Genomic DNA, 25,237 nt, shown 5'->3' on the forward strand with positions numbered 1-25,237 from the left:
AGGTTCCATTGTGTTCAGGTTCCATTGTGTTCAGGTTCCATTGTGTTCAGGTTCCATTGTGTTCAGGTTCCATTCTGTTCAGGTTCCATTCTGTTCAGGTTCCATTCTGTTCAGGTTCCATTCTGTTCAGGTTCCATTCTGTTTGATGGCACCTATAAATGCAGTGCGTCAGTGCCACGCGATAAATCGCGGCAAACGTTGCCCAAAGAATCTCCCAAATTTCTTTCGGGTGACACGCTTCACGTGATGCAGTTTGCCGCGATGACATTCATTAAAATTCGATTCAATAAAGTGAATGGCACCCGAGCGCGCTGTTATTCATTTCCTAAAAAATAGTGTTTTGAAATCGTGGCGATTCCGCCCGCAATTCATGATGTCATAGTGTGAATGGGGCCCAAGTGCATGCTGAGGGCCCCGGGTATATCCTGCGACCCCCGCCGCTATGACCTTGTTTGCTGAGCGAAGGCTCCTCGTTGTCCCGTTTAGACTTTTCACTTTTTTGGGGCCCAATCTTCATGACTGAGCTCCACCAAGTGCCAATCTGCTTTTGGAAATGTTAGGATTCAGAAAGAAGTTCAGCAAAGCGAAGTTCCCCCTTACTTTGGGACCCCATCAGAGCCCCCCCCCCATACATGTGTAGAATTGGAGACCAAATAATCAATCTGAGGATACAGCTCCGGCCCTGGCTGTGGCCCTCATGTGGTCTGGAGTTCTCCAATTCTGGTGTTTATTGCACTCTAGTCATTTTTAGGAAGCAAAAAATTCTGCTTTTAGGGGTCATTTGGCTTTTTTTTTTTTTTTTTTTTAAAGCATTTGAATGTTGGCTGACGGTCCTGCGGACAAACGGGGGTGTTGGCGTGTTATGTGCAGCATTCAGAGATGGAGAAAACATGAACCAGGCGCACATTCCCGAAGAAACTTGTCTGTGTTTAGGCGCATTTATATGAAAAATATGCACACATGTAAATGTATTCCTGTGACTACAATGTTCATGTATGAATGAGTGTACATGGAAAACCTTCCAATCTCCATACATGTATGCATCAGGGGCGGACTGACCATTGGGAAACCCGGGCACTGCCCGAGGGCCCGGGGTCAGTAGGGGGCCCCATGAGATGCCCCTGGTACCTTTTTCATAGGCTTTTTTGAGTGTGGGCAAGGACACAGGGGCCCCATGATCCCCTATTGCCCGGGGGCCCCATGAGTTGTCAGTCTGCCCCTGGTAAGCACACATGGCAAAGACGAGATTAGAGACTTTTTTTTTTTCCTGCCAACTTGTACAAGTATAGATTCTGTTTTGGAAACTCTTCTGGTGACATCACTTTAAGTGGACAGGAAGTGAGGGTAAATCTCCCCCCCCCCCCCAATAGATTTCTCACTTCCTGTGGTGTCACTACAGTACAAACTGAGCATTTTCCCCCTTTCACATCCTCCTATCCGTTTTTTTTTCTGGAATTTTTCATTCATTACATTTTATATCATAAGGTTTCCTTTTTGTTTTTTTTCTCCCCAGGTTTGGTTTGAGTTGTGGATCTGATTACAATCTGTTGTCAGTTCAGCTATTTGAATGCTGATTTGCTCAGATTTGCCTGCGGTGACTTTCATGTACAATGACTTCCCTTTGTGTGGCTTCACAATAGTATTGGACTTTGGCCTACAGAAGGGAAAAAGTTGTTTTTTTATTTGTTTTTGTTTTCTTTGATCAGTCATTTGTGTATTGAGGATCACATTGTATGGGGATAAATAAAGTAGAGACACTCTTCCCTGCATTCCGCACCTACCTTCTGTCTGCATGCCAATCCCCCCCCCCCCCACCCCCAATTATTGCCTACATGTGATGTCCCGCCAACTGCTGGATACCGGGTGCTCTTTTCTACCTGCATTTAGTCCTCCTGCACACGGGACGTTTTTACAGCGGCTGCTTTTGATGTTTTTTTCTACAGCCAGTAACCCCCCAGCATGTTCTCCTCGGTGTCCGTACACACAGACCGGAATCCACGCATGTTCTCCTATGTGTCCGTACACACAGACCGGAATCCACGCATGTTCTCCTATGTGTCCGTACACACAGACCGGAATCAACGCATGTTCTCCTATGTGTCCGTACACACAGACCGGAATCAACGCATGTTCTCCTATGTGTCCGTACACACAGACTGGAATCAACGCATGTTCTCCTCGGTGTCCGTACACACAGACCGGAATCCACGCATGTTCTCCTCGGTGTCCGTACACACAGACCGGAATCAACGCATGTTCTCCTCGGTGTCCGTACACACAGACCGGAATCCACGCATGTTCTCCTCGGTGTCCGTACACAGACCGGAATCGACGCATGTTCTCCTGTGTCCGTACACAGACCGGAATCCACGCATGTTCTCCTCGGTGTCCGTACACAGACCGGAATTGACGCATGTTCTATGTGTCCGTACACACAGACTGGATTCAACGCATGTTCTCCTCGGTGTCCGTACACAGACCGGAATCGACGCATGTTCTCCCATGTGTCCGTACACACAGACCGGAATCAACGCATGTTCTCCCATGTGTCCGTACACACGGACCGGAATCAACGCATGTTCTCCCATGTGTCCGTACACACGGACCGGAATCAACGCATGTTCTCCTATGTGTCCGTACACACAGACTGGAATCAACGCATGTTCTCCTATGTGTCCGTACACACAGACTGGAATCGACGCATGTTCTCCTATGTGTCCGTACACACAGACCGGAATCCACGCGTGTTCTCCTATGTGTCCGTACACACAGACTGGAATCAATGCATGTTCTCCCATGTGTCCGTACACACAGACTGGAATCAATGCATGTTCTCCCATGTGTCCGTACACACAGACTGGAATCAACGCATGTTCTCCTATGTGTCCCTATACACGGACCGGAATCGACGCATGTTCTCCTATGTGTCCGTACACACAGACTGGAATCAACGCATGTTCTCCTATGTGTCCGTACACACAGACTGGAATCAACGCATGTTCTCCTATGTGTCCGTACACACAGACTGGAATCAATGTTTTTTGGCTGGAATAATCCCAGAACTTGCGGGCTTCTAGAGGAGTTTTTTGGCTGTAAATCGTGGTAAACAAGCATGTTTGGACTCAATAAAAATGTGGCCTTACAAGTACTTGAGGAAACCACCTCCAGGCCGCACCCAGAAGCAGCAGCCCAGCTAGAAGCCTCTGCTTTCTCTTCTATTAGGCTCCATGCACTCTATCATCTTTTCTGTTTTTTTTTTTTTTATTCTTTTTGTTCCTAGAAACTGTTATTAGTGGAAGGTAATTGCCGAGGATCTCCGGCGGAGAGGAGAACTGAGCTCTCCCCTGTCAGCTCCCGCATACTGACAGCCAAATCCTCTGGAGGGGGAGGGGTTAAACCCTGTACTCCTCTTGCACTTTCCTTGTGTAGTCCTGCAGACAGGTTGATCTGCCGTTTTGGCCTCTTGCAGACACATCCCTTCCAGGTTCCTGACATGTAATCTAGACTGCCATGGATTGGCTGAATGGCCTAGAGGGCCTATTGGGTGGTGCTTCTCCTTCTGTATGGAATGGACTGAATGCAGAGGACGTGTCCGGACCCTGCTGGCTGCTGACCAGGAGTTGTGGCCTTTGTGCTCAGCAGGGGGTTTGCAGGTGAAGGATTGTGGGAAGAGCTGCTGGATGTGAGAATTGTTTGGATGAATGAGAGGCCGACATTGAGGACTTCAACAAACCTTTCTGCAGTATAAATGAGAACCGTTACTAGTAAAACATTTGCCGCCATTTCCATATATGCAGGTTTTTGTTGGTTTTTTAATGTCTTCACCGCAAGGCACCTACCTAGAATTTCTTGCTTTTCTCTTGGGTTTCAAAGTGGAACTGAACTCCAAAATTGAAAATGTGTCGCTCTAGGGAGAGCTTAGAAATAATTTCTAGTTATGCATAAAGCTGGGTTCCTCCAATGGCTGCTGGAGGTTCAATGAGCAACATCTGCCTCTCATACGTTCCCTCTGAAACCGCAATCTTTTTAGCAATCTGTAAGGGACATTCTTCCCACTGACCCCCCCAATGTAAGGGACATTCTTCCCACTGACCCCCAATGTAAGGGACATTCTTCCCACTGACCCCCCCCCCCCCCCCCATGTAAGGGACATTCTTCCCACTGACCACCAATGTAAGGGACATTCTTCCCACTGACCCCCAATGTAAGGGACATTCTTCCCACTGACCCCCAATGTAAGGGACATTCTTCCCACTGACCTCCAATGTAAGGGACATTCTTCCCACTGACCACCAATGTAAGGGACATTCTTCCCACTGACCACCAATGTAAGGGACATTCTTCCCACTGACCACCAATGTAAGGGACATTCTTCCCACTGACCTCCAGTGTAAGGGACATTCTTCCCACTGACCACCAATGTAAGGGACATTCTTCCCACTGACCACCAATGTAAGGGACATTCTTCCCACTGACCCCCCCCCAATGTAAGGGACATTCTTCCCACTGACCACCCAATGTAAGGGACATTCTTCCCACTGACCACCAATGTAAGGGACATTCTTCCCACTGACCCCCCCAATGTAAGGGACATTCTTCCCACTGACCCCCCCAATGTAAGGGACATTCTTCCCCACTGACCCCCCAATGTAAGGGACATTCTTCCCACTGACCCCCCAATGTAAGGGACGTTCTTCCCACTGACCCCCAATGTAAGGGACGTTCTTCCCACTGACCCCCAATGTAAGGGACGTTCTTCCCACTGACCCCCAATGTAAGGGACGTTCTTCCCACTGACCCCCAATGTAAGGGACGTTCTTCCCACTGACCCCCAATGTAAGGGACGTTCTTCCCACTGACCCCCAATGTAAGGGACGTTCTTCCCACTGACCCCCAATGTAAGGGACGTTCTTCCCACTGACCCCCAATGTAAGGGACATTCTTCCCACTGACCCCCAATGTAAGCGACGTTCTTCCCACTGACCCCCAATGTAAGGGACATTCTTCCCACCGACCACCAATGTGAGGGACGTTCTTCCCACCGACCCCCAGTGTGAGGGACGTTCTTCCCACCGACCCCCAGTGTGAGGGACGTTCTTCCCACCGACCCCCAGTGTGAGGGACGTTCTTCCCACCGACCCCCAGTGTGAGGGACGTTCTTCCCACCGACCCCCAGTGTGAGGGACGTTCTTCCCACCGACCCCCAGTGTGAGGGACGTTCTTCCCACCGACCCCCAGTGTGAGGGGCGGGGGGCTCGTTAGTGGCTGTCGGCTTGTAGTTCTCAATTAACTGCCATGGCACTGTGGAGCTCTGTGGTAGTTCATTGAATTTTCCTGCCAGTATATCTGCTTGTTTGTACATCTCCACATCCTCTGCAGGCAAGTAGATACACTGACAGGTCTGCAGGAGACTGATGGCACCAGCCTCCTACTGAATGCTGGTGCAATGCTTTACAGGCTCCTGCAGCCAAAAATAAATGCAAATTTTTCTTGGAAAAAATGCATTAATTTTGGTCAAAAGGTGGACTTACCCTTTAAGACAAAAGTCAATCATTTAGAGTACAGTGTAATGCTCTGCGTTTTGGATGGTGGAGAGGGATTGGAATGTCTGGGTTTCTCTTGCTGTCTGTGACCCCCATTAGGGAGATTCACCTCTTCCTCCTTGTCATGCTTAACAGAATCACCAGAAGTAAAAGGAAATCTCAAATGTGTTTTCCCCAGATCACTAGTAGGGGAAAATCTTCTAATGGGGACGCTAGTTTCAGTGGAAACCAGGGATTCCCTCACTTCCGATTTTGACTAGGAGACAGGAAGTGAAGGGAAATCAAAAGAAATCCCAATGGGTTGTGACCCCCCCCCCCCCCTTACACTGCCCAAAATGACGTTTTGCCATTCGTTCTATTTAAAGCAATATTAAACTTTAAACCCAAAAGTAAATTTTATTATTGCAGCTTATTCTTAAAGCTGAGCTCCACTCAAAAGGGGAAGTTACTCTTTTAAAGGACTCGTCTTCCCCCCCCCCCCCTCTCCACTCTTTAAGGACTTGTCCCCCTACCCCGCACCCCTCCAGTCTTAAAGAGGGGCACGGGACACAAGTCTTTAAATGACTTGTCCCCGCACCCCTTCCTTCCCCCCCCCCCCACTCCACGCGCCCCTTTTTAAGGACTCTTTCCCCCCCCCCCCGCACCCCTCCTTTAAGGACCCCCCCCCCCCCCGCACCTCTCCTTTAAGGACTCCCCCCCGCACCCCTCCTTTAAGGACTGGGTACTCATGGAGTGTAGAGAAATCCCGGATTAATTGTAATAGTAACACATCTTCAGCCCAATCTATCCCCTTGTTTTCCTGATTTGTCGCTCATTTATTCCCCCTATTGGTTTGTGTTGTCTGTAGAATCCACTGGGGAGGGACGAGGATCTGAGTGTACCTTCCAAGGTTCCTATCCATGGGGATTGTGGGAAAGCTCCCCCCCCCCCCCCCCCATACAGGTTAGGATATAGAAATGCATGCTTGGATATATATATATTTTTTTTTTTTTTTCTATGGCTGAACTGGATGGACTTTTTGTCTTTTATCAGCCAGACTAACTATGTAATGTCCCTGTGGACCAATAGCAGTGGGTTAGGAGAAGGATGCCGGAGTTGGCTGGGTTCCTGTAGACTGATCAGCACAGGACTGTTGTTGTCATGGCGAGGATCCAGCAACGGTCCTGGTGGTTGAATGGAAACCTGTCAGGATATAAATATTGGAGCTTCCATTACTGACGCGTGTTGGGTGCGAGGGTCTCGCCAGTGAGGTCCCGTGCTGGCCATTGCAGGAGGCCCCTCGAAATGTCAGAACACCACCTGGGTACCAGGGACTCGGTAGGTGCAGTGAGGGTGACGGTGTGAGGACTGGTACCTTCCCAATGGCATCTCTGTGATTTCTCTTCATAAGTTCCCAGTAATGTGGTCCTTTGTTGGGACTCAGCTGACTAATCTGCCAATCCTGCTGGAACTCATAAATGAGGTTTTCAGGCAACTTTAACTGCTTGCCTTCAGAAGTACTGCTGTAGGGCTGCGCAAAATATATATATGATTTGCATTTCTGGGTACGCTGCCCGTCCTGTGCCGCTATTGGCGGCTAAAGATGTCAATCATCAGGTCCCGGCCAGCGATTGTCGGGGAAAGCTGACGGGAGAGACCTGTGTGTAAACACATCATCAAGGACATGCTGCTTTGTATCTCTCTGCACAGCATGTCTCCCTGGTAGCACACAGTTAACTTTGCCCCCAGATGTTAACCCCTTCCTGCCCGGTGCCATTAGTACAGTGTCGGGGCTTTTTATTAGCACTGATCTCTGTATTGGTGTCACTGGGGATGTCAGTGGCAGTTCCCCCCCCCCCCCCCCACACAGTGTCAGAATGCCCACCGCAGTCCCATTCTGAGTTGCTGATCGCCACCTTTACTACTAGTATAAAAAAAAAAAAATCCCGTTATCTATACCGCCATTTGTAGACGCGATAACTTTCATGTAAGCCAATTAATTTACACGTATCGGGATTTTTTTTTTAGCGAAGACACGGAGCGGGAGACATTTTGACTGACATTTATGACAATTTAATTTTTTATTATTTAATTGGATATGTTTTATAGCAAAAGGTCAAATTTGTTTCATAATTGTTGGTCTTTTTTTTTTTTTTTTGTTTGGTGCAAAAAATAAAAACCACAAAGGTGATCAAATACTACAGGGAAGCAGCTCTATTTGTGGGGGGAAAAAAACTGTCATTTGTGTGCAGCGTTGCATGACCGCGCAATTGTCAGTTAAATTAACGCAGCGCCGTATCGCAAAAAAATGGCTTGGTCGGGGGGGAATCCTCTGGAGGGGGAGGGGTTAATGGAATAAAGAGAAGTGCTACAGTTCATGAAATATAAAGTGTCCCTAAAGTGCAAGAACTTGGATGACAGGACGGATCAATCTTCAGGCAGACCGCAGCCGATGTGCTCCAACTTTTTTTTTTTTTTACCTTTTTTTTTCCTCTTGTAACTGCATGGCACTATTGAAGTGTAAGCTCTTTAGCCAAGTACTAGTCGTGTGAAGTGTTTTCCCCTCGTGGACATGGAATCCGTTTTACATCTTGTATTGGAGGGAATGTGATTTGTAGACGACTTCTTCAGTTTTCAGCGATCGGTGATTAGTATTTCATACTAGACCGCGCCTGAACTGCGCTCACCCGGCCGCCCGTTCAGGTTGTGGATCGAATTGCTGACTTTTTTGCATAAAATGGCATATTTCTGATCGAACGTTCTCTTCCTTTTATCCCACTTCCTGCGCTTCTCCTGGGCAGACTGATGTTCTGGGGACGATTTGGTTCCTGTTATCCAATTAATAGAGAGGGCCGTCGTCTGCGGCTGAACTGTTACAGCTGTCTAAATGGCCACTTATCGCAAACACAGACAGCGGCATTTATGAAGTCATCCGGGCTTCATTTGCTTCGAGCGATTTTGATATTGTGACCCAAAAGTCCAGCATTTAAGAGAAAAAAGAATCCAGATGTCTGTTTAGTGTGTGGGTGTACCGGGGGCTCAGAAACGAACTATATTCGCTCCAGCCCAGGACATATTTTTGTGCTACTTTAACTAGTAATTGTGCAGTCATGCAACACTGTACCCAAATTAAACTAAATTTGTATAATGTTTCTCAGTTTTCAGTTGGTAGTATTTGTTCACTCGGTTAATTATTATTTTTTCATTATATAAACTAAAGACCAAAAAAGTGCACAATACTTTTACCTAAACATTTACCTTTTAAAGTGAATGTAAAGGTCATTTTTTTTTTTTTTTTTTAAACCGCTCTTAACTGCTCTGTGCAATGGACCTGTACAGAGTAGCTGTGAACCTCCTTTTCTTGGATCCTCCGCCAGCCCCTCCTCTATCCATTGTGGATTTTCTTTTTCTTTTTTTTTCTTTTTTTTTTTTCTCTTTTTCTTTTTTTCAAATTTTTTCAGACTGTATTAATTTTCTTTAGCAAAAAATTAAACCCCCAGCAGGGATTAAATACCACCAAAAGAAAGCTCTATTTGTGTGAAACAAATGATAATGTCATGTGGGTACAGTGTTACATGACCGCGCAATTGTCGATCAAAGTGCAACAGCGCTGAAAATTGGCCTGGGCAGGAAGGGGGGTGGCGGTGCCCGGTGGGCAGGAAGGGGGGTGGCGGTGCCCGGTGGGCAGGAAGGGGGGTGGCGGTGCCCGGTGGGCAGGAAGGGGGATGGCGGTGCCCGGTGGGCAGGAAGGGGGATGGCGGTGCCCGGTGGGCAGGAAGGGGGATGGCGGTGCCCGGTGGGCAGGAAGGGGGATGGCGGTGCCCGGTGGGCAGGTAGGGGGGCGACGGTGCCCGGTGGGCAGGAAGGGGGGCGACGGGGCCCGGTGGGCAGGAAGGGGGGCGACGGGGCCCGGTGGGCAGGAAGGGGGGCGACTGTGCCCCGTGGGCAGGAAGGGGGGCGGCAGACAAATCCTGGGGAAAGATACTTGTATTGCAGAGATGTTCGGAGTTTTTCTCATTTTAGACTATCTGTGTTCTTTGGTTGAAAGGAAATCTGAATTGGGAGAAGTTGGAGAATTATGGGGGTAAATGAAAAAACAAACGTGTCCTCCCCTCCGTGCTGCAGCATTTGTGTCACTGCGGCGGTCCCATACCGGCTCTGATGGACGTGGCAGTGGTCCTCGTGGTTTGGGTTCCGTCACTTCTTGGCTCTCCCATGAGTCCCCACAGGCCCCATTCCTCCAAATGTGAAACATCTGATGGTTTATGAGCAGCTTAATATCGGTTTTGGGGATATGAAACGATCATAAGAATCGATGGCGATCGGTAAAATCCCCCAAAATGCAGCTCCCTCTGAGCGGGTTGATGATTTACTTTGTTGGCATGCAATGATTTCACCATTTAATGGTTTTCCATTGTCCTCCCCAGGATAAAGATAAAGTTTCCCAAAACAAAACTCCAAAGTTGGATCGAAGTGATGGAGGGAAAGAAGTGAAAGAAAAAACTACCAAAAGAAAATTGCCTTTCTCAGTAGGAACCAATGGAGATCAAAAAGATTCTGATACCGGTAAGACTCGCCGCTTTGTGGGCCGAGATTCGGGTTCGGTCAGAACTTCCCTTTCCAGATTCTAAGAACAGTTTCCTTTTTGTTTGGTTCCTTTTTTTTATTTTGCTTTTTACTGGTTTTCTCTGTGGAAATAGTGGAGTGCATATTACTGCAGGTGAAAGGGTTCGCTCACCTTTACAATAAATTGCTGCACAGGTAAGGGGGGGGAGGGGATCTGTAGATCAGTGTGTGCAGCTCTGACTAAAGTTGGGTAATGTCCTTACTATAGGTGGAGCCATTTATGTACCTCCGGAAGCCTGACTGGAACACTCCCAGGACGTTGCTAGGATGTTGCTAAGTGAGGCCTAGTCATTACTGCTCACATCCAACACAGGAGGGCGCTCTTTCTGATTTATCCGCACATATTCGTTCTCTTCCCTGATGCAGTAGCTCTGAGCTCCGTGTTTGAGAGCGCCCTCCTGTGACGGTGGAGGAGAGCAGTATTGACTAGGCCTCAACTAGCAACATCCTGGGAGTGTTCCAGTCAGGCTTTGGGAGGTGCAGTGGTGTCCCAAGGCAGGTGCGGGGGTTGCGGTCCTCAGCGGGTGACACCAGACCTGCTCCACAAAAAGGTAAGTTGTAAAGAAAGCCGATGATCCCCGCAGGATGCATCGGATCTGTGGATTGAGCATAATGGATCGGAGTCTGATCCATTCTGCGGGGATCGTCGGAAGGGGTGTCACTAAGTGTTACCGCACCGGGTGACACCAACCCTAGGGACGCCTCTGGGGAGGTACACAACCTGCACCTCCACCTAGGACATTATCCAGCTGTATCCTGGTTCACACCTCTGCGGTGTACACTTCATCCGTTTCTGCTGTGTTTTTTGCATATGACACTTTTTTTTTTTTTTTATGCATTTTGCTATTTTTTTTTTTTTTATGCATTTTGCTATTTTTTTTTTTGGGCAGATTAAAAATGCAAAACACCACATGCGTTTTTTTGCAGTGTCTCCATTGACATCTATTGAACCGAACACACAATGTTTTGCATTTTTAAAAAAGTGCCCGATCCTTGTGCAAAAACGCAGAGGCTGAGCAACGCATAGATGGGAATGTGACCAATCAGAAGCCATGTTAGATGGACTGGAGTGCGTTTCTGCAAAAACCTGCAAGTTGTGTGATCCGCGCCTTGGAGCTGCAGTTTGCTTTGATACAGAAAAGTGAACGATTTCTGTCTGTAGATCTTTGACTTGAGCAAGTTTGAAGCCGAGTACTGCTGCCTGACCCCCTACCTCTGCTGGCAGTCTGTTCCAAGGACCAACTACCCTCCAGGGAAATACTTTCTATGGTTTGGAGGTCCCCGTGTTCTCCATCTCGGCTTCGTATTGGAAATACCGCCCCCTGAACCCCATTCACCCTCTTGATGGATTTAAAGGTTCCAGTCCTTCCTTTCCTCCAGACTACAGATTAGGTCCCTGAAGTCGCTCTACTTATTGTTTTTGGTTTTGTTTGTTTTTTTTATCTCCCAGACCTTTTCACTGTTTTTGTTACCCAACTCTGGTTCTATTTTAATATCTTTGTGAAAATGAGGTCAGACCCGCCCCCCTCCCCCACCTTACCTGTATAGGCAGTTTTTGTTTTTTTTCTATAAAGGTGAACTAACCCTTTAAGCCCCTTGATGTTTAGTGACCGGGCCGGTCTTTCCGGTTATCCATATTGTGCGTTCTGGAGAAATACGCGGCTTTGTGCTACAGTGCGGTCATTGAGTCCGAGGTGTGAACACGCCGTGTGATATCGGCTCTATACCTTCCAGCGTGTGCCATTCTGTTACCATGTTGATTGCAATGTTGTATGTGATGGACTCTGAGCCGTAGTTCACACGGATGCAAGTTGTCATGTGATTTGAACGCTCAAATCACATCCAGTGATTGGCGATGGAACCGTTGTAGTAAAGTAGTTCCTGCACTACTTTCACCGATTTGCGGTGCGACTTGCATAGACCTTTGCGCATGAAGTCGCACCCCGAGTCGCACTTCTGTCCGACTTTGAAATCGTGCGACTTCAAGTGAAGTCCGATCCGGTGCGAACCCGGGATAGATCGTTTATTCATGATATTCATCATGGCTGACAGATGTATGACCACCAGAGCAAGAGTGTGGATTTGAATCAACACTGATGTACTTTAACAGATCACACTGCCCCCGCGCCTCATTCCCCGCCCCCCGCGCCTCATTCCCCGCCCCCCGCGCCTCATTCCCCGCCCCCCGCGCCTCATTCCCCCCGCGCCTCATTCCCCCCGCGCCTCATTCCCCCCGCGCCTCATTCCCCCCGCGCCTCATTCCCCCCGCGCCTCATTCCCCCCGCGCCTCATTCCCCCCGCGCCTCATTCCCCCCCCCCCCCGCGTATGGTATGGCCTGCTGCTGGTGGTGAACCTGTACAGTGCTGGACCCTGGATGGCCGGCTCTGCTGTGTGCGATCACCAAACTGACATTTCATATTTTTGCCGATTCCAGCCGTGAGGTTCCCCCTTATAGTTCCAGCTCTTCTCCGCCATGTTTGGCGTTCTTAGTTGCATCTGGGTTGTCTGCATTGGTGGGCACGGCTGGTGTGGATTGTCTGCATTGGTGTCGGGGCGGTAAAGGATGGTGGTTAATTCTGGATCTGGGGTGTTTGTCCAGATCAGTGTTGTCTGTTGTGACTGGACTGACTCTTCAGACATGTTGGAAAATGTTAGTATTGTACAATACTGTGGTTGTGCTGGTGGTTCATTGGTTGTAATAGTCTGCCCTATGCCGGAATGTTCTATTGGGAACCGTTGTGTTTGTTTGGCTCAATGCATCAGATTGTATTGTAATATGGCTGGAAGCCTTTTATTAGTACTACGTAAAACACTTATGTGGACCCCGCATTCCCTATATCCCCTCTCCCCGGACCCCGCATTCCCTATATCCGCTCCCCCCGGACCCCGCATTCACTATATCCCCTCTCCCCGGACCCCGCATTCCCTATATCCCCTCTCCCCGGACCCCGCATTCCCTATATCCCCTCTCCCCGGACCCCGCATTCCCTATATCCGCTCTCCCCGGACCCCGCATTCCCTATATCCCCTCTCCCCGGACCCCGCATTCACTATATCCCCTCTCCCCGGACCCCGCATTCACTATATCCCCTCTCCCCGGACCCCGCATTCCCTATATCCCCTCTCCCCGGACCCCGCATTCCCTATATCCCCTCTCCCCGGACCCCGCATTCCCTATATCCCCTCTCCCCGGACCCCGCATTCACTATATCCGCTCTCCCCGGACCCCGCATTCCCTATATCCGCCCTCCCCGGACCCCGCATTCACTATATCCCCTCTCCCCGGACCCTGCATTCACTATATCCCCTCTCCCCGGACCCTGCATTCACTATATCCGCCCTCCCCGGACCCCGCATTCACTATATTCGCCCTCCCCGGACCCCGCATTCACTATATTCGCCCTCCCCGGACCCCGCATTCACTATATCCACTCTCCCCGGACCCCGCATTCACTATATCCGCTCTCCCCGGACCCCGCATTCACTATATCCGCTCTCCCCGGACCCCGCATTCACTATATCCCCTCTCCCCGGACCCCGCATTCACTATATCCCCTCTCCCCGGACCCCGCATTCACTATATCCCCTCTCCCCGGACCCCGCATTCACTATATCCCCTCTCCCCGGACCCCGCATTCACTATATCCCCTCTCCCCGGACCCCGCATTCACTATATCCCCTCTCCCCGGACCCCGCATTCACTATATCCCCTCTCCCCGGACCCCGCATTCACTATATCCCCTCTCCCCGGACCCCGCATTCACTATATCCCCTCTCCCCGGACCCCGCATTCACTATATCCGCTCTCCCCGGACCCCGCATTCACTATATCCGCTCTCCCCGGACCCTGCATTCACTATATCCCCTCTCCCCGGACCCCGCATTCACTATATCCCCTCTCCCCGGACCCCGCATTCACTATATCCCCTCTCCCCGGACCCCGCATTCACTATATCCCCTCTCCCCGGACCCCGCATTCACTATATCCCCTCTCCCCGGACCCCGCATTCACTATATCCCCTCTCCCCGGACCCCGCATTCACTATATCCCCTCTCCCCGGACCCCGCATTCACTATATCCCCTCTCCCCGGACCCCGCATTCACTATATCCCCTCTCCCCGGACCCCGCATTCACTATATCCCCTCTCCCCGGACCCCGCATTCACTGTATCCGCTCTCCCCGGACCCCGCATTCACTGTATCCGCTCTCCCCGGACCCCGCATTCACTGTATCCGCTCTCCCCGGACCCCGCATTCCCTGTATCCTCTCTCCCCGGACCCCGCATTCCCTGTATCCTCTCTCCCCGGACCCCGCATTCCCTGTATCCGCTCTCCCCGGACCCCGCATTCCCTGTATCCGCTCTCCCCGGACCCCGCATTCCCTGTATCCGCTCTCCCCGGACCCCGCATTCCCTGTATCCGCTCCCCCCGGACCCCGCATTCCCTGTATCCGCTCCCCCCGGACCCCGCATTCCCTGTATCCGCTCTCCCCGGACCCCGCATTCCCTGTATCCGCTCTCCCCGGACCCCGCATTCCCTATATCCGCCCTCCCCGGACCCCGCATTCACTATATCCCCGGACCCCGCATTCGCTGTGTCCGCTCTCCCCGGACCCCGACATTCGCTGTATCCAGTGTCCTCCATCCATCTCTGCCATTGTAAAGCGCTGTGCAAACTGATTATATATCTTGAATAATAGTAGAAGCTTCCTTCCTGCGGAGTCTGTTTGCCGCGTCTGACAGGTTCACTTTAAAGTGGTTCTAAAGGCAGCTTTTAACTAAATGCTATTTAAGGTGGAGCTCCACCCAGAAGGGGAAGTTCTGCTTTAAGCCTTTGTCCCCCGCTCCCCATTTAGGATTGGTACCTTTGGGAAGTGAGTACCTGAATTTGACAAATACCCGCTCCCATTTCTGCTGTGCCTAGGTGATTGGAAGCGGAAGTTGTCCTCCCCCCCCCCCCCCCCCCCCCCCCCCCAACCCCCTCCCTGTAGTCTTCGGGGACACGTGACAGGTCCCAGAAGACTACGGGGCCATTCACAAAGCGCAGCACTTCTTGCACATGCTCAGTGGGCACCCGGCTATGAAGCCACAAGCTGTCCCCTCCGGGTGCCCACACTGAAGATGCCGGAGCCGGGGAGAGAAGACGGTCGGTGAAACTCCTCTTTAAGATTCTGCAAGCAGCTTCCCAGCGCCCCCCCACCCCCCCCCCCCCCACACACACACACACCCGAGTCCAATCCTGATCCAGCGATGTGCTTGAGAGTAGCAGCTCTCTCCCCTCATTGGACAGAGAAAGCAAGAGGTGACATTGGCTTCTGCTGCTGTCCGTCACAGCCGGTGAGGAGAGAGGTGGGCCTGAGCTGCATTGTGCGTGTCAATGGACACTCAGAGCCAGCTTGGGAGTGAGCGCTCAAGAAGCTTGCTATGGGGGTACTTGCCCAACAGTAGGAGCCAGGAGCGCCACTGGGGGACCCGAAAAGAGGATGAGGGCCCCTGTGTACAAGACCACTACAGAGCAGGTAAGTATAAACTTGTTTATTTCTGAAAAAAAATAATAAAATTAATAAAAATGTTGCCTTTTAGAATCCTTATAACTTGTTGCTGATTTGCAAACAGAAGTCTGCTGTCTGGTGGCAGGGATGTCAAATGCACACAAAACTGCTGAAAATCCCATTCCCAACTAGGACGCCGTCTGATTTGCACCAGGTAGTTGTCCTAAGAGGTTAACCTGTTACCGCCCCCCATTCATTTATTTTAACTTCCACTTTTCTTGTTCCCCGGAGTTGCTCTTTAGCTGCTTTCATAATCCGCAGGTATTGTATGTTTTACACACAAGTCCCATCATCTGATTTCTGGGCTCTGAAGACAAGTACAGCCTTGCATTGAACACACGCACACCCCGCTATTACCGCCCTTTTCAGCAGCTCGGTTTACTGCTCATGCAGGTTTGGTAGAAGGATTGTAATGGCGAAGATTTAAGTGCTTCTATCTATAAATGTAGGTTTGTGCGGCAGTCTGCGCGGGCGATTCCATAACTCGCACATAATGGGAAGTGCTTGGGAAGAAGCTGCCATAAGGGCATTATAAAGCTCACACCACAGACAGTTTGCTAACTGCCATCTTCTATCACGTCGATTACAGCTGCTTCTATCTTTAGGAAAGCATTTTAATTGAATCAGCGTAATGGATTTGTGCAGACCAGAGGCAGCCGTGTGGGGGATGCAGCCTTTCCTGGGCAGGTTATCGATCGACTCCTCAATCAGCTCCAAGCTTTTAACCAGTTGCTTTAATCAGCCCGGTGAGAGGATGACGATTCGCTTTATGGCGCGAGTCTGATGGATGGGTGACAGGATCTCCCTTCATGGTGGATGGGTGACAGGATCTCCCTTCATGGTGGATGGGTGACAGGATCTCCCTTCATGGTGGATGGGTCACAGGATCTCCCTTCATGGTGGATGGGTGACAGGATCTCCCTTCATGGTGGATGGGTGACAGGATCTCCCTTCATGGTGGATGGGTGACAGGATCTCCCTTCATGGTGGATGGATGGGTGACAGGATCTCCCTTCATGGTGGATGGGTGACAGGATCTCCCTTCATGGTGGATGGGTCACAGGATCTCCCTTCATGGTGGATGGATGGGTCACAGGATCTCCCTTCATGGTGAATGGATGGGTCACAGGATCTCCCTTCATGGTGAATGGATGGGTCACAGGATCTCCCTTCATGGTGGATGGGTCAAAGGATCTCCCTTCATGGTGGATGGGTCACAGGATCTCCCTTCATGGTGGATGGATGGGTCACAGGATCTCCATTCATGGTGAATGGATGGGTCACAGGATCTCCCTTCATGGTGGATGGATGGGTCACAGGATCTCCCTTCATGGTGGATGGATGGGTCACAGGATCCTCCCTTCATGGTGAATGGGTCACGGGATCTCCCTTCATGGTGGATGGGTCACAGGATCCTCCCTTCATGGTGGATGGATGGGTCACAGGATCCTCCCTTCATGGTGGATGGATGGGTCACGGGATCTCCCTTCATGGTGGATGGGTCACGGGATCTCCCTTCATGGTGGATGGGTCACAGGATCTCCCTTCATGATGGATGGGTCACAGGATCTCCCTTCATGGTGGATGGGTCACAGGATCTCCCTTCATGGTGGATGGATGGTCACAGGATCTCCCTTCATGGTGAATGGATGGGTCACAGGATCTCCCTTCATGGTGGATGGGTCACAGGATCTCCCTTCATGGTGGATGGATGGGTCACAGGATCTCCCTTCATGGTGGATGGATGGGTCACAGGATCTCCCTTCATGGTGAATGGATGGGTCACAGGATCTCCCTTCATGGTGGATGGGTCAAAGGATCTCCCTTCATGGTGGATGGGTCACAGGATCTCCCTTCATGGTGGATGGGTCACAGGATCTCCCTTCATGGTGGATGGGTCACAGGATCTCCCTTCATGGTGGATGGGTCACAGGATCTCCCTTCATGGTGGATGGATGGGTCACAGGATCTCCCTTCATGGTGGATGGATGGGTCACAGGATCTCCCTTCATGGTGGATGGATGGGTCACAGGATCTCCCTTCATGGTGGATGGATGGGTCACGGGATCTCCCTTCATGGTGGATGGATGGGTCACAGGATCTCCCTTCATGGTGGATGGGTCACGGGATCTCCCTTCATGGTGGATGGGTCACGGGATCTCCCTTCATGGTGAATGGGTCACGGGATCTCCCTTCATGGTGGATGGGTCACGGGATCTCCCTTCATGGTGGATGGGTCACGGGATCTCCCTTCATGGTGGGTGGATGGGTCACGGGATCTCCCTTCATGGTGGGTGGATGGGTCACGGGATCCTCCCTTCATGGTGGGTGGATGGGTCACGGGATCTCCCTTCATGGTGGGTGGATGGGTCACGGGATCTCCCTTCATGGTGGGTGGATGGGTCACGGGATCTCCCTTCATGGTGGGTGGATGGGTCACGGGATCTCCCTTCATGGTGGGTGGATGGGTCACGGGATCTCCCTTCATGGTGGGTGGATGGGTCACGGGATCCTCCCTTCATGGTGGGTGGATGGGTCACGGGATCCTCCCTTCATGGTGGGTGGATGGGTCACGGGATCTCCCTTCATGGTGGATGGATGGGTCACGGGATCCTCCCTTCATGGTGGGTGGATGGGTCACGGGATCCTCCCTTCATGGTGGGTGGATGGGTCACGGGATCTCCCTTCATGGTGGGTGGATGGGTCACGGGATCTCCCTTCATGGTGGGTGGATGGGTCACGGGATCTCCCTTCATGGTGGGTCACGGGATCTCCCTTCATGGTGGGTGGATGGGTCACGGGATCTCCCTTCATGGTGGGTGGATGGGTCACGGGATCTCCCTTCATGGTGGGTGGATGGGTCACGGGATCTCCCTTCATGGTGGATGGATGGGTCACGGGATCTCCCTTCATGGTGGGTGGATGGGTCACGGGATCTCCCTTCATGGTGGGTGGATGGGTCACGGGATCTCCCTTCATGGTGGGTGGATGGGTCACGGGATCCTCCCTTCATGGTGGGTGGATGGGTCACGGGATCCTCCCTTCATGGTGGGTGGATGGGTCACGGGATCCTCCCTTCATGGTGGGTGGATGGGTCACGGGATCCTCCCTTCATGGTGGGTGGATGGGTGACTGGATCCTCCCTTCATGGTGGGTGGATGGGTCACGGGATCTCCCTTCATGGTGGGTGGATGGGTGACTGGATCCTCCCTTCATGGTGGGTGGATGGGTGACTGGATCCTCCCTTCATGGTGGGTGGATGGGTGACTGGATCCTCCCTTCATGGTGGGTGGATGGGTGACTGGATCCTCCCTTCATGGTGGGTGGATGGGTGACTGGATCCTCCCTTCATGGTGGGTGGATGGGTGACTGGATCCTCCCTTCATGGTGGATACAGAATACATCCAGTCCTGTTCATAAACATCACAATTCCGTAAAGCCGCGCTAAAGATCTCAAACGGGAAATCTGAGAACCCGATTCATGTCTGAAAAAAGTGCGTAAACAGGAACCTTGTGATGGAATATCCGATTGCCTCTCGGGGGGTCAGGAAGGAGTTTCCCCTGCAGGAGGAGATTGGATCGTGCTTTGCTGGGTTTTTGCCTTCCTCTGGATCCACTGTGGGTGTCGGATTATAACTTTTTCTTTTTTTATGGTTGAACTGGATGGACTTTTGTCTTTTTTCAGCCAGACGAACTATGGAACTTTGCGCACTTTATACATGAATTGTTTTTCATGTTTGAGAATTTAGGGCTAGTTCACGCTAGATGCAGTTCAGTGCGCTTTTTTCTGCATCAAAAATGCATGCAGTGTTTTCCATGTATTCCAATCGCCCTGGTTCACACCAGTGCAGTCAGTTTCTGCGGCAGAAAAAAAAGTAGAACATGCAGCATTTTTTTCTGCACAGAACCGCACTGGGAACATAGCAAACTGCAACGGAACTGCGTGTGGTGTTAACTGTAAACAAAAACGTATCCGGAGTGCGTTTTTGTAGTGTGAACTGACCCTTAAAGCAGAGTTCCAGTGAAACTATAAAAAAATGTCAGCAGCAACAAAAACCGCTAGCTGCTGACTTTAAAAAAAAAAAAAAAAAAATCACTCACCTGTCCCTTGATCCCGAAGTGTCCGCAGCCCGTTTCACGGGCCGTCCTGTGTTCCCGCCGCCAACATCTTTAGTGTGGGCACCTGGCTGTGACAGCTTGCGGCTTCACAGTCGGGTACCCACTGAGCATGTGCAAGAAGCGCTGCGCATTCTGAATGGTCCTGTAGTCTTCTGGGACCTGTCATGTGTCCCAGGAGACTACAGGGAAGGAGGGGGGAGACCACTTCCGATCACCTAGGTCAGGGGTAGGCAACCTGCAGCTCTCCAGCTGTTGCAGGACTACAAGTTCCATCATGCCTCTGCAAGTCATAGCTGTAACTGTCAGTTTTGTAATGTTGCAATGCCTCATGGGAAATGTAGTTCCACAACAGCTAGAGAGCCGCAGGTTGCCCACCCTTGACCTAGGCCAGTGGTGGGCAACCTTTTTTTTCAACTGAGCCAAATCTGGCCAAAACCACGATTGAAATTTATTTTGAGAGCCACATTTTTAAAACTGAAAATACATCCCCCATATAGTAATACATCCCCCATATAGTAATACATCCCCCATATAGTAATACATCCCCCATATAGTAATTCATCCCCTATAGTAATTCATCCCCCCTATAGTAATTCATCCCCCCTATAGTAATTCATCCCCCATATAGTAATACATCCCCCATATAGTAATTCATCCCCCATATAGTAATTCATCCCCCATATAGTAATTCATCCCCCCTATAGTAATTCATCCCCCATATAGTAATTCATCCCCCCTATAGTATTTCATCCCCCCTATAGTAATTCATCCCCCCTATAGTATTTCATCCCCCCTATAGTAATTCATCCCCCATATAGTAATTCATCCCCCATATAGTAATTCATCCCCCATATAGTAATTCATCCCCCCTATAGTAATTCATCCCCCCTATAGTAATTCATCCCCCCTATAGTAATTCATCCCCCATATTGTGTCAATTCACTTACCTTTGCTCCGCGCGTTCCTCTAGCCGTGTTCCCGCGCCGTTCCGGTCTTCAGGGCGGACTGTGAGAGGAGAGGAGTTCGTCACGCTGCCCCGCCTACATCCTGACAGCCAATGTTTGCCGCGGGCCGGATTAAAAGGTCCGCCGGGCCGTAGTTTGCCCATTGCTGGGCTAGCTGCAGAGTCCTGACTTTTGGGGCAGCCGCCCGAGAGGAGGGAGGGGAGCGGGCGCCCGGCACACAGAAGAGCCGCATTAAAATATGTAAAGAGCCGCATGTGGCTCGCGAGCCGCGGCTTGCCGACCACTGGCCTAGGCGATCGCAGGGGAGCGGGTACCTGTCAATTCTGTCAGTTCTGTTACCTGCTCCCCGAAGGTGCCAATCCTTAACAGGGAGTGGGGGAGTAGGCATTAAAGTCACTTCCGTTTTGGGTGGAGCTCCACTTTAAGGAGTTCTGAGTTTTGATAGAATTAGTATCACATTTATATGGGGGCAGTTTTTTACATTTATATGGGGGCAGTTTTTTACATTTATATGGGGGCAGTTTTTTATTCTGTGGATTTGCCTCAGTGCAGATTATTTTTTTTTTCTTAAATATATTAAGTGGTTGTAAAGGCTGAAGGTTTTAGCGTCATGTGTTCTATGTATGAAGGTAAAAAAAACCTGTGTGCAGCATCCCCCCTAATAACCTAAGCCCCCCCCTCTCAATCCAGTGATGTGCACTGGAGTCTCAGCCATCCCGCACTCCCCCTTCTCATTGGCTGAGACAGAAGCAGGAGCCATTGGCTCCTGCTGCTGTCATTCACAACAAGTTAGCCAATGAGAAAAGAGAAGGGGCAGGGCTGAGCCACGGCTCCGTATATGAATGGATACATGGAGCAGCAGGTTCCCCCATAGCAATCCATTTGCTGTGGGGGCACCTGACAGGAGGGAGGGGACAGGAGAGCCTGTGGGGGACCCAAGAATGGGAGGATTGGGGCTCCATTACACACAGCAGGTAACTGTAGACAGGTTTGTGTTTTTCTTTAAAAAAGATAAACCGTTTGAATCACTTTAAATTGAATTCACAAAGGTTATTAAAATTCATTATAGGAGTAGTGTGGGTAAAGCTTTGCCCTACTTCTCTTGTGGGCCACTGCAGTGCACTTGGTTCTGTGACCCAGATTCAGTCAGAGGGCTAACACCCGCTGCTGGCTGAAATCAGAGCCTGTCCTGGTTCTGTAGGGATCCTGACAATAATGTCAGAATCCACCCAGATACCTAATGAGCAGTTGCATTGTGTGCTGCGAAGCCTGCGCTCCACGTTGGGGGGAGGAGGGTGTGCTGCCAGTATATGTTGACCCCCATAACATCGGAACGGCCTGAGCCTCGGGTGGTACATGTGATCCGATCTGAGCCTGGATGGGATTAGATATATATTGGGCGTGTATTGGCCCCCTATAATTAAGGGGTCAGGGGATCTGGTAAGCCTCCAATTTGATATCACGGTGGTGCAAATTCACGTTGGTGGATATATTGGAATGAAAATCGTTCATCACAGAAGGGGACTGTTCTGTACACTCGAAGGACTGTTTTATTTATTTTTGTGGCAATGGTTCACTCTTGAGCACTTTCTTGTTCATCATCTATTGGACATATTATTTGTATATTCATCAATTTCTTTAGATATTTATATTTCATTTAGCGCAACACAAGTTTTTTTTTTTTTTTTTTTTTATTTAAATGGGGCATAATGACATCACTGTTTCCTGGAGCAGGAACTACAGAAGGGAGGTGCCAAGACCAGTGGCTGGGGGGACAGGAGGCAGAGCAGCCGCCCGTCTTACAAACAGGAAATATAATTCACGGTTTGATCTGCAACTACTGAGTGAGCCTGGAGATGGGTGACATATTAAGTGAGGGCAGGAAATCGTCAACCAGGACGTGTAAAGTGGTTTTTGCCTGAAGTTCTGCTTTAACCCCCCTGGCGGTATTCCTGAGTGTAGCTCGGGGTAAAGTTTCAGCACCACAAGCGGTGACCCCCCCCGAGCTACACTTGGGAATACACTGCAGCATTGCTCCGGGATCTCTCCCTCACTTACCTTGTCCTGCGCTCCCGCGATGTCCCCCCTGCAGTGTCCCCTGTAATGTCCTCCGGCCGATGCCGGCATCCATCTTCCGGGTTCTGTTCCCTGCGACGTCGGGATGTACGGGGGACGGAACTGGCGGGAAATTTGAAAATGACAAAAAGTGACATTCACTAAATACAGTAAAATCACATAGTATAACATTCCTGTATCCAACCATTTCACATACATTTTGTCCCGAGTGCTTTGTCCGGCGCCCTGCCTGCATTTTTACCGCCCTTTCTGCCTGGAAACTGAGAAACGTCCATGGCGTCCAAAAAGCGTCCCTTTAGGTCAGACGCGGTTTTAGACCGGCTAGAGAACAGCGATAGGAAATCAGAACCACTTGCAGAATTGAGTGATAATGATTGGTGGGGGAAATTCCTCATCAGACACTGAAAACGATTCTGCGACTTTGCTCAGCGATGTGCGAACTTGGCGCTATATTTCACATTTCAGTGTTTTCGGTGATTATATTATTGAATTACATTTATTATTATATTATTATTTTTTATGATTATTTGTTAAATTATAATTTATGATTTTGTATTTCAAATGTTATCCTCCCCGGGATGTTTACTAGACTCTTGTCCGGACAGATTTCAGGGAGTTATTCCTAAAAATTACAGCCTACAATAAAAAAACAACATATTTAGATGCAAAAAAAGTACAGCTTTGCGCACAGAAATACTGACATCATCAGACCTCTAGGGAGGTTAAAGTGGAACTACAATACCTCTGGGCAACGCAAACCAAAAACGCTGTTTAATTTTTAATTTTCAAAGCAAACTCCCTCATCCATCCATATCTCCATGCTTTGTTTTGGTGAGAAATCACTGTGAAAAACAGCCCCCTAGCATTTTTGGCAGTGGCCATCTTGAGTGAGGGCAGATGATTCATGAAGCATTTACTTCCTGGAATCCATCTGCCCTTAGCTCATGCATGTAGGCAGGGAGTGTGCTTGGCTGAAAGAGCCCTTCCTCTCCTCCTGAAGGCTTTTGGGATGCATGACATTTGCCTAGACCAGAAACCAGGAAGTAATCAAAGAGATGTGGAAAAAAAACAACTTTAAAACAAGTAAATGTTATACCTTCCTATCTACTAATAAGCATAAGAACTAAAAATGGTCCATGTCGCCTGAGGAAGGTTCCACTTTAATACTTGCTGCTCCTGGTCTCTGTAGTGGCATTGCCATGTCGGTCTGTATTCACATTCATCATTTCTGGATGATGAGCCGTTGTCACTCGCTGGGGTCGTTCTGTGTTGTTGCTCCTCCTACTCTGTACTGTTTATCTACCTCTACTATCTACTATACCTCTACTCTGTACTGTACCTCTACTATACCTCTACTCTGCACTGTACCTCTACTATACCTCTACTCTGTACCGTACATCTACTATACCTCTACTCTGTACTGTACCTTTACTATACCTCTACTCTGCACTGTACCTCTACTATACCTCTACTCTGTACTGTACATCTACTATACCTCTACTCTGTGCCCTACCTCTACTATACCTCTACTCTGTACTGTACCTCTACTATACCTCTACTCTGTACTGTACCTCTACTATACCTCTACCTCTACTCTGTACTGTACCTCTACTATACCTCTACCTCTACTCTGTACTGTACCTCTACTATACCTCTACTCTGTACTGTACCTCTACTGTACCTCTACTCTGTACTGTACATCTACTATACCTCTACTCTGTACTGTACCTCTACTATACCTCTACTCTGTACTGTACCTCTCCTGTACCTCTACTCTGTACTGTACCTCTCCTATACCTCTACTCTGTACTGTACCTCTACTATACCTCTACTCTGTACTTTACCTTTACTATACCTCTACTCTGTACTGTTTATCTACTATACCTCTACCTCTACTCTGTGCCCTACCTCTACTGTACCTCTACTCTGTACTGTACCTCTCCTCTACCTCTACTCTGTACTGTACCTCTACTATACCTCTACTCTGTACTGTACATCTACTATACCTCTACTCTGTACCGTACATCTACTATACCTCTACTCTGTACTGTACATCTACTATACCTCTACTCTGTACTGTACCTCTCCTCTACCTCTACTCTGTACTGTACCTCTCCTCTACCTCTACTCTGTACTGTACCTCTACTATACCTCTACTCTGTACTGTACATCTACTATACCTCTACTCTGTACCGTACATCTACTATACCTCTACTCTGTACTGTACCTCTACTATTCCTCTACTCTGTACCCTACCTCTCCTGTACCTCTACTCTGTACTGTACCTCTCCTGTACCTCTACTCTGTACTGTACCTCTCCTGTACCTCTACTCTGTACTGTACCTCTCCTCTACCTCTACTCTGTACTGTACCTCT

The 25,237-nt window shown here is 49.8% G+C and overlaps 1 protein-coding gene across 1 annotated transcript in view; it reads left to right on the forward strand.

Annotated features, from left to right (window-relative positions):
• The window catches only part of ANKRD11 (ankyrin repeat domain 11), a 65,746-nt gene that overhangs the window by 12,804 nt on the left and 27,705 nt on the right, over positions 1-25,237 (forward strand). Inside the window, exon 2 of the mRNA XM_089667753.1 lies at positions 9,950-10,088. Coding sequence (XP_089523879.1) covers positions 9,950-10,088 — 139 coding nt within the window. The remainder of the gene's footprint in view (positions 1-9,949; positions 10,089-25,237) is intronic.

This window comes from Staurois parvus, unplaced genomic scaffold, assembly GCF_062004578.1.
Source record: "Staurois parvus isolate SC_StPar_1 unplaced genomic scaffold, SC_StPar_1.0 ptg003552l, whole genome shotgun sequence".
Classification (NCBI taxonomy): domain Eukaryota; kingdom Metazoa; phylum Chordata; class Amphibia; order Anura; family Ranidae; genus Staurois; species Staurois parvus.